This window comes from Lolium perenne, chromosome 3, assembly GCF_019359855.2.
Source record: "Lolium perenne isolate Kyuss_39 chromosome 3, Kyuss_2.0, whole genome shotgun sequence".
NCBI classification, from domain to species: Eukaryota; Viridiplantae; Streptophyta; class Magnoliopsida; order Poales; family Poaceae; genus Lolium; species Lolium perenne.
The window spans coordinates 213,303,617-213,313,068 of record NC_067246.2 but is presented as its reverse complement, the minus strand read 5'-3'; the positions used below and the strand labels follow the sequence as shown (position 1 = coordinate 213,313,068).

At 45.1% G+C, this 9,452-nt stretch overlaps 2 protein-coding genes across 7 annotated transcripts; one reads left to right on the top strand and one right to left on the bottom strand.

The window, feature by feature from the left end:
• Nucleotides 1–845: 845 nt before the first annotated feature.
• On the top strand, nucleotides 846–5,064 carry LOC127343284 (pentatricopeptide repeat-containing protein At5g46100). 6 transcript variants are annotated; one of them, XM_051369402.2, is made up of 3 exons: nucleotides 846–2,425; nucleotides 2,549–2,573; nucleotides 4,086–5,064. In XM_051369402.2, exon 1 carries the CDS (start codon nucleotides 900–902, stop codon nucleotides 2,346–2,348), a length of 1,449 nt encoding a protein of 482 aa, XP_051225362.1. In that variant the 5' UTR covers nucleotides 846–899; the 3' UTR covers nucleotides 2,349–2,425; nucleotides 2,549–2,573; nucleotides 4,086–5,064. The 6 variants fall into 6 exon arrangements, with proteins under 6 accessions (XP_051225362.1, XP_051225361.1, XP_051225360.1 ...); XM_051369401.2 differs by having other exon boundaries at nucleotides 3,617–5,064; XM_051369400.2 differs by having other exon boundaries at nucleotides 2,524–2,573; nucleotides 3,617–5,064.
• LOC127343286 (protein DMP6) lies at nucleotides 3,651–4,277 on the bottom strand. Its single transcript, XM_051369403.1, has one exon. The coding sequence runs from the start codon at nucleotides 4,275–4,277 to the stop codon at nucleotides 3,651–3,653; it is 627 nt and encodes a 208-aa protein (XP_051225363.1).
• Nucleotides 5,065–9,452: the final 4,388 nt, after the last annotated feature.

The window sequence follows — 9,452 nt, the reverse complement described above, 5'->3', positions numbered from 1 at the left end:
ATTATTCAACCAAGAGGTAAGAAGCAAACCCAATTCCACAATGCACAAGCGGCGGCTAGGAAAGATGTAGAGAGAGCATTTAGGATTTTGCAAGCCCAATTTACCATTGTTAGAGGACCGGCTAGATTTTGGGATCAAGATTGCCTTTGGTATATCATGACCGCGTGTGTAATCATGCACAACATGATTATAGAGGATGATCGCGGAAAATATGTGGATCATACTCACTACGACTTGATGAGGATTCCCGTGCAAGTGAGGAGATCCGCACATAGGATTGCCCGATTCATTGCCTCATACCATGCCATTCGGTGCAACGACACACATGATAAGCTTCAAAAAGATCTCATGGAAGAATGATGGAATTGAAATGGACAACAATAGTTGCATATTTGTTGTATTTGTTTGAAAACTATGTGTTGTATTGTCTGAAAACCATATTGTATTGTTGTATGTTGGACGTGTTGTATTTGGTGTGAAGTATTGTTGTGAACAATGTATTATATTTGGATGGTACAATTTATTTGTGAATTTTTATATATTGTTTGATCTTGTTGGATGCATACTTGTGTGTGTTTGTTGTTTGCGTCGCGCCCTGCAAAATGACGCGTCCGGTGGAGGTGCTATTTTACCGCGCCAACGCGCGCTGCAAAATGGCGCACCCGGCGGGGGAGAAATCGCTCCGGCGCACGGCAACGGTTTACAGCGCGCATAATCTGAGGTTTAGCGCGCCGCGATATAGCGCGCCTGCTGGAGATGCCCATTTCACTACCCCAGTGTTACAAGTGGGGCAGAAATTCGGCCCACACTAGCGCCGGTGTCTACCATGGCGGACGACTCTTCCCTTGGCTGACATACCCTCGAACACCTCCCAGGCTTCCCATCCCGCCGTCGCCCAAATGCCGCCGGCGAACCTCACCCCTACCAAATGGCCCAAGACCCTCACGGCCGAGCACCTCCACCGTCTCGTCCGCGCCGAGCGCGACCCGCGCCGCGCGCTCGCCCTTTTCGACGCGGCCACCGTGGCCGCGTCCGTCTCCACTTCCGCGCCGCCGGCCCCAATCCTCCCGTCGCCGGACACCGTCTCCCTCCTCACCTCCCGCCTCGCCTCCGCCGGCCTCCTCCCCCTCGCCACCTCCCTCCTCTCCCGCTCGCGCGCGCTCTTCCCTTCTGCCGCCGACCTCGAGCCCCCCTTCCTCACCCTCCTCCGCGCTTTCGCACGCACCCACCGCCCCCTCGCCGCCCTCCAGCTCTTCCGCTCCGCCCCCTCCGCCCTCTCTCTCCCCCACTCCGCCCGCTCCTACACCGCCGTCCTCGCCACCCTCGTCGCCCACTCCCAGCTCCCCCTCGCCCAATCCCTCCTCGCCGACATGCGCGCCGCCGGTTTCGCCCCCACCACCGCCACCTACAACGTCCTCCTCAAGGCCCACTGCTCCGACGCCGCCGCTCCCATCGACGACGCCGTCCGCCTTTTCCGCAACATCCGCAAACCCGACGCCTGCTCTTACAACACCCTCATTGATGGGCTCTGCCGCCGCAGCCGCCGGGCCGAGGCCCTCCAGCTGTTCTCCGAGATGGCAGCAAATGACATTGCGCCTACGGTGGTTACTTACACGACTGTTATCAGTTGGCTCGCCCGGGAGGCTTGCTTGGACGATGCACTGGAGATGTTTGACGAAATGGCGAAGAGAGGTATTGCACCGAATGTTATCACCTATAGCTCTCTGATTGACGGGTTGTGCAAGGGTGGGCGCGCAGCATCGGCACTGGAGTTGCTGGATAGGATGGTCAAGGAGAAGAAGCTGCCAAATACAATCACATATAGCTCTGTGATTAATGGTCTCTGCAAGGAAGGCCGGCTGAGGGACGCTATGGAAATTTTGGACCGGATGCGTCTCCAGGGGAGGAAGCCTGATGCTGGATTGTTCGGGAAGCTAATTGTTGGGCTGTGTGATGCAGGAAGGGCTGCCGAGGCTGCAAATTACCTAGATGAGATGGTTCTTGCTGGCGTTCAACCCAACCGCGTGACTTGGAGCTTGCACGTCAAGATAAATGATGCAGTGGTGGCAGCATTATGTGCTAGGGGTGAAGTTGAGAGGGCTTTCCGGGTTTACCAGAGCATGAGGACGCGTGGCATTTCTACTGAGCCAGGCACTTTTCATCTCCTGGTCGAGTTCTTCTCCAAAAAGAACAATTTGGAGAAAGCAGCTCATGTTGTGCTAGACATGCTGTCAGAGAGGTGCATCCCTGAGAGAGAAACATGGGATGTTATTATCAGTGGGTATTGGAGTAAGAAGAAGGTGAGACAAGAAGCTGAGAAAATGTGGAAGCAGTTAGCAGTCACCTGATTTGGAATAAATGTGGTGCTACACTGTGCTAGTACATGATGTGCCTGAGCTCTCAGCAAGCTAAATTGTCCCTTGAGGTAGTAACATATTTCTCTTTCCATCATGATGTTTACACAAGCGAGATAGTATCATCACATCGGTGTTTCCATTTCTGGGATTATGTGATGTACTGAAGTTCATTATTTGTATACATTTTGAAGCTACAAGCAAGCCGGCAGTGTTCAGGTATGATGCAATGATTGTTGTCTGTGTCTCTTATCTTTAATGTCTAGGAGTACACTCCTTCAACTGCTACCTAAGTTGAAATTTATTATCTCCCATCACTAGCCTAAATGTTCGGAGTTATTGTACGATGACATAAAAGCTACTAATATATGATATGAATTCAAGAATGTACTGTACGATATGTGTTTGCAAAAGGGAAACCAGATCGTTGTCCTTTCTGGGCATCTTAACTTCACGCAAAAGAGCAAAACAAAGTATGACTACCTATATTTGTCAAGATTCAAGACAAAAGCAAGTTATCAAGTCACTTTATCTGCCTAAACATGTTTTACGTTCAGTTGATCCTAGCCAATCGAAGATTTTAATATGCCAAAAGATGTATCCAATGTATTGTCCTACATGTCATGAACCTGCAACTGCGCATCTTATATTAAAAAAAAATGAGACCAACCCAGGCACTAGCACCTGTTGGCTTTTTTTTATAGAAGAAACTCCGTGAGTGCACAGCGGGAGTACAAGTACTCGAACGCTGGCCGGCAGCTTGCGCTCCCGCAGAGCTAACCAATGGACCGACGGCCCGTTCTCACTGCGCATCTTATATTATTTACATGTTCAAGCCTTTTGCATGTAGTGCAACCTGCAACAATTTCAACAATGCATTGGCTACTTACGATTTGTATGTGGAGCTCGGGAGATGCTGGAACTCAAATTGTTCCGTAGCAAAGATGATATGGAACTTGTTTGATGAGTTTAGTTCATTGTTAATATTTCGAAGTGAAGATTGTCAGGTTCTGTTGGTATATGAAATAAGTTCATGGTTAATTTTTAAAAGTGACTGGCATCTTTTGTTGTGTAGAGTAGACACTTAAATAAAACGTGGGGCATACATAATATGTGTGAGACATATTCTGCATACATAAAATAAGCTTGGGCTTGTTTAAGATCATCATTAGTACCTTACATCATCGCACAAAAATAGGTGTCGTATACTTCTGTTCTGTCTATCCCGCTTAAGGGGCTTCAACTGTCTGTTTTATCGGCAGGAACTAGGGCGAACTAATACTTTGAAGACCCAAACTATTGTGTAGATACCGGAAAGCCAATGCCATGGCGGGTGGTTGGGAAGCTGACAAATAGCATGCTTCCAATAACTCCAATAGCAACTGGTAATGTTGTGAGTACTTGCTTTGTATCCTCTGATGGTATTGGATAGAAGCAAGAAACCACATTTTGATCAAACAGAGCTATTGCAACAAAAATCATCGCGGAGACAGTTGCATGGACAAAGTCTAGAAATTTTATCTTGTATTCAACTGCAGCCTGTGGATCAAGAGTAGCGCCACCATCAATGACCCATAACCCCTTGAACGTGGCAAACCCGTATCTTACCTTTCCTTTCTCATCCCTGAAGCTATCTGTGAAGCTAAGAACAAAGCATGACAGTGTACATAGTATCACAAGCCCTCCTGCCATCATCCGATTCATGTCACCGCAGTGGCCTTGTTTTGCCAGGGTTGGAGCAAGGAGCTGGAAGGCAAGGACAGTGCCTGATGGGAGGAGTTTGGCGAGGTGCCCGGTGCTCTTGTATGTTTGTCCTATTGCTTTCTGCATGGGGCTCAAGTTGTTGTTGCCATCAGTTCTGTTTGACAACAGAGGATGCCTCTGATTTTGCTGCAATTCCATGTCTGGCTGTGGAGCAGCCATTGTTGTTGTTTCCCTCTGATTTAACTGGTCTTGGAGGATCTTGAACCTAGGGAAGAGAAGATGGGGATTGTAGCCTTCAATGGATGAATGGAAGAGATTTCAAGGGAATGAAGCTGGTGGCCGGTTTCTTTTGCTGCCCTGTTTGGTTTGGTGTAGCTGTGAGTTTTTGGCTGCTTTTCCTGGCGATAGATCGAGAGAACATGGAGGATTTGAGGCGCTGCAGTTTCTCTCTTGCATTGCAGCTATTATAACCGCACGATTTGGGTAACAGAAGGAACTGTAGTTATTCTGGGTATTACTTTTTTAAGTTATGTTTTGTGGTGGTTACGCAAGTGCCTGCTGTCATTGCTAATTTATCTCGGAGGCTTCCATTTCCCTACCCTGGAATTGGACACAGTCAACTGTCAAGTACCATGACATGAAGGGCAGGAGATCTTCTCTCCAATTAGCCTTGCTGCTCTGTTGTGCCATGTGTGGTGATGCAACTGCAGCAATCGCTACCCACCGTGATCCGTCAGACCAAACACTCTAGTCCAGCTGATTTGTACTATTTGTGTCGTGGGAAATGGACAGTAGTACTATGTTATTATCATTACGATGCATTTGTGTGTTAGAATTACATCCATGGAAATCTGTAAGTTTTGTTTTGTTAATAACTGAGATTAAGGCCTCCATCAGTTCCATTAACTGACGGGCTGCATCGCCTAAACATAGCGGTGCCACAAAAATGTAAGCATGTGTTTAGTTCATTGCTACAGTTGTTGTTTGCTACACTTTCTTAGCTATATGGTACACATGTAATACAGTAAAATTTCTATCCAAATTTTGCCTCACTTTTGGTGGCCATTTTGTTCGCCACACATTTTGTGGTTCACAATTTAGGTAAGGTTAACCCGTCAACTTTTAAGTTTTTTTTGAAATAGGGAACCCCAGCCTCTTTGCATCAAAGCGGACCTTTATTACAACTTTATTTAGCAGGAACTATCAAGATTATACTACCTCCATCCCAAAGCTTAAGGCTTATATTATTTTTAAAAAGTCAAACTATGTCAAGTTTGACTAAACTTTTACCAGAAATCATTAACATTTAAAATACAAAATTAATATCATTAAATAGATAATGAAATATGTTTTCGTATGGTATCTAAAAAATCTTATATTTGTTGATAGTTTGTTTTAAAAGTTAGTCAAACTTTACTTGGTTTGACTTAAAAAGAACATGTTAAGCTTTGGGATGGAGGTAGCACATCACAATATCCAAAGCTACCACTCAACACCTAGAAACTCAACAGTGGGTGAAGTAACATGTCGTTAGGGCCTCCGTTCTAAAAACAGAAACAAACACCCCACCAACTAAATACTTGGGCCATCCCTGAGTTACCTGATGGTGAAAACACGAGCTCATAACTGGTTTAGTAGTCTTGGCGAGAACCTTTTTCTCGCTTCAGAAGCTGTCACCACCATCGAACCACTGATATGTCTTCAAGCCGGAGATTCGCATAGCCTTTGCCAGTCATGTTGTCATGTTATCGATGCCACCATGGAAGATCAGTCGTGCGTAGCACCTACCGAGAAGGCATGGCTCAGCGTAGCACCTATTAGCCAGACATGACTTTACATCTCCTCCAGCCTCTATTCACAAGCGCTGCTCCACAAACGATGATTCTAAGAGAGAAAACGATACCACAGTGCCGCCATCGTCTGGTCCGGAAGACCAGATCCTAGAGTTTTCTCGGAGCAGCATGAGCAAGTCGATAGTTGTTGCTCAACGATGCCTTCATCAAGGTAACGACGCAGAACACCGTCGTCGCCCGCCTATCGGCTCCGTTTTTTTTTTTTGAAATTTTAACAGTAGGAAAGGCTCCTACCGTTTTCTATATTACTGCAAAAAGGTAATGTTTACATCATACAGGTTACATCTTTGAGGGAGGGTCCCTCGAAATCTAAACTAAGAGGGGGAGAAAAACTGTTTCTAAAGATTATTAGCAAGGTCAAGTATAAAAGAGTGTAACTCTTCTTTTGCATTATCGGCTCAGCTTTCACCTGACTCGCAACCGATACTAGATGACAGATCTCGCGATCCGAACCCAACCTCACGCCGACCACCTCGGGCGAAGGAGATGGACACCACCGCCATGGCCGGAGGAGCTGCTCTAGGGTTCCTCGTGACGCGGGAGAAGCCCAGGAGAGCCTCGACCGCCGACAGAGCAGCCAACGAAGCAAAAACGCAAAAGAAGCCCGCCTAGGCCCACTTGGTCCTAGATTTGGCTAATCTCCACGCCACCACTAGCAGATCAACGCAGTCTGGTTACCGCCACCCTGCAACGCCATCCTAGCTAGGAAAGCCTGGTCGGTCGCGGCCGCCGTGCCCTCCGATCGAATAGTCGAGGAAGGGCCACCACCACCGCACCGCCAGGGCTTGGCTCGGCAACGCCTCGGGCGGCGGGGGAGGAGAGCGCCAGGGGAGGGACGAGGACCACCGACGGCTAGCGCGGCGCGCCGCCGCCGCGCTAGGGCGAGAGGGGTTGGGGAAACTTGATACTTTTCTTGGTTGGCAATACAAGAATTAAATGCCCAGCCTTGTTATAATTAGATGGCTCGAAAATTTCAGGGGATAATCAAACTATATTTATTTATTGAGCAAATACATTAGATCAAACAAACCAAAACAGAAACAGAAACGAAGGACAACGATCCAATAAAACTGAAAATTACACCAAAGCTCCTTGAATTCTGAATTTGTCTTCTCTAGAGTCACCTTTTCCATCTCAACTACTCCACCATGAGTCAGGTAATCGGGTAAATAAATTGTACAAGTCGAAACTATGAAATTCGTTAATACTGCATTAAACTAAAACTGCTCTCCAATGGCATTCCATTCCATGGTTCCACTCGCCTCCCGGTGTCCGAGACACCGCCGAAAACAAGCGGAATCAGCGGACACAGGCGAAAGAAAGGAGCTCTTCTTTTCTGGCGTACATCTCGGCCCAAAACAAGGAGGATTGTGTTGTGCATGGGCTGATTTCATCTCATATGTGAAAGTCAAAGCCCACCCCAAATAATATAGACTGTCATACAAAATTTCCAAACAAAACGTACCGTCCTCACTGATTATCTTCCTTCTTCTTACTGAAAAAACTCCTCGACAATCTTCAGTGGGACAACAAACAAAGATCCATTGTTTCATGCATGCAACCATGCATAAAGATCACATAGGAACAATCCACTTTAGGCTCCGAGAAGCAATGAACTTGCTTTTTCCTCAGGACAAACCGGCACCTCCCTGCTGGAGCTGCTTTGCCGAGGACACGAGCAAGCTTGCACACTTTGCATATCATAGGCCATAGCATAGGATAGCATGTAGTAGTGCTACTCACCTCACCTGGAGTCTTGGAGTCGACATTGCAAAGTATTGCTGATATATCATACACGACAGCATTTGGCTTTTAATCATGTGATTCCTTCTTTTCCATCCTTGTTGCATCATGGCATGGCACCAGAATAATGATGTCATGTAAGGAACTTTGGTTCGGCTAACCATATGGAGGTCAGTAAAATAGGTGTCTCACATATAACACATGCGCAATGAACTTCCTCAACATAAATAACTTCGAATTTCTGAAAGGATAGGCAAAAATTCGCATAAAATACATATCTCCTTCTATATGTTCGCTTTCAGGGCAACAAAATTGAGCTCTCCGTTGTTCATAGTAGGTAGGTCATATCACCTAGAGAGAAATGCTCTTCTAGCATGCACGTCATATACCGTGCATAACTGCATACCCTACATTCTCTCTCATTGCCTATTTTATAGATTTGTGTGAGTTACACTCTCTCTCTCCTTCCACACTACTAGATCTATCTTAAAACCTGAAACTTCCGTAGGTTTTGAACCAATTTTTTTTTTCTGAACCGTTTGAATATTTGAGTTTCTAGTGAAGAGAGCTCAAAAATAAGACGAATATGGAATATATTTTGACAATTTTTGGAAATTGTCTTTTCAAACATGGTGAAACATTTAAAAAGTTTATAAAACATGGTGAAAATTTTCTTTGAAACAATCTGTTTCACTCTATTTCAAACTTGGGTCATCAGAGTTAGAAATTTTGGGTATTTCTCTTAGAGTTCAATATGGAGACACAATATTTTATACCCCCTGGCTCTAAATACTCGCCGCAGATTTAGGAAAAATATAGACTAAAATCTGTCTAGGTTCATTGAACCCATGACAAGTATTAAGATCCGGAGGGAGTATCTAGTTTTTATCGAGTTTTATTGTGTATCATCATGTTTGAATTTATTTCAAAATTACAGTTTTAAATTTTGTCGAAAAGAAACCTTTTCATCCATTTTAAGAAATTATTGAAAGAAATACACAGATTCAGATGAATGTAATCTAATTTTGCATCCAACATAATGAGTACATCTGCCCCAACTTGGCTAGGACGTCCCCAAAAATGTGGATCGTCCCCGCATCGTCTCCTAGGCGACAACCTCAGACCTCCACCAGTTCTCTAAACATGCCAGATGCTATCGGGTTTGGCGGCTATATATTAATCTCCTATTCACACCAGCTCGCAGCCTTGACAATCACGCATGATGTGTCCACACTATATTTTGTCTTGAGTGCTTGGTTTGTTCTTTTTTTTCCACTATGAAATAATTTCATTTGTTCTTTTCCATAACATTCTCATTAGATAAGATAATTATAAATAACTTAGTGTGTTTACTTTTTTACTCCACATAGATAGCCGTATGATGATTCTACATGTGAAGATCAAATGTTTCTTAGTGTCAGTTTAGATATAGCAATTTCCTAGTTTGCTAAGGTACGTCGACTTTTTTTAAGTACTCCCGTCGGCCAACTACGTCAATTAATTTGGATCGAAGGAAGTAGATAGCTAGGTCCTATGATTTTTTTTTGCATGTTAGGCAAAGTCATGATCAGGATCGAGCTAGCTAGCTATTGCAGAAAAACAACAACTGCGTCAAATTGGGATATGACACCAAAAAATAAGGATGATAATACCGCTGGATGGGATAGAGCGGACCAACTCAATTAGGAATTGCCACGTGGCAACATGATATCCTAACAATTGCCATCCACCTTTGCTTAGAAAATCCATAATCTGGGAATACGTTTGCTCCATGGGACTATATTATTTCTCACGTTCA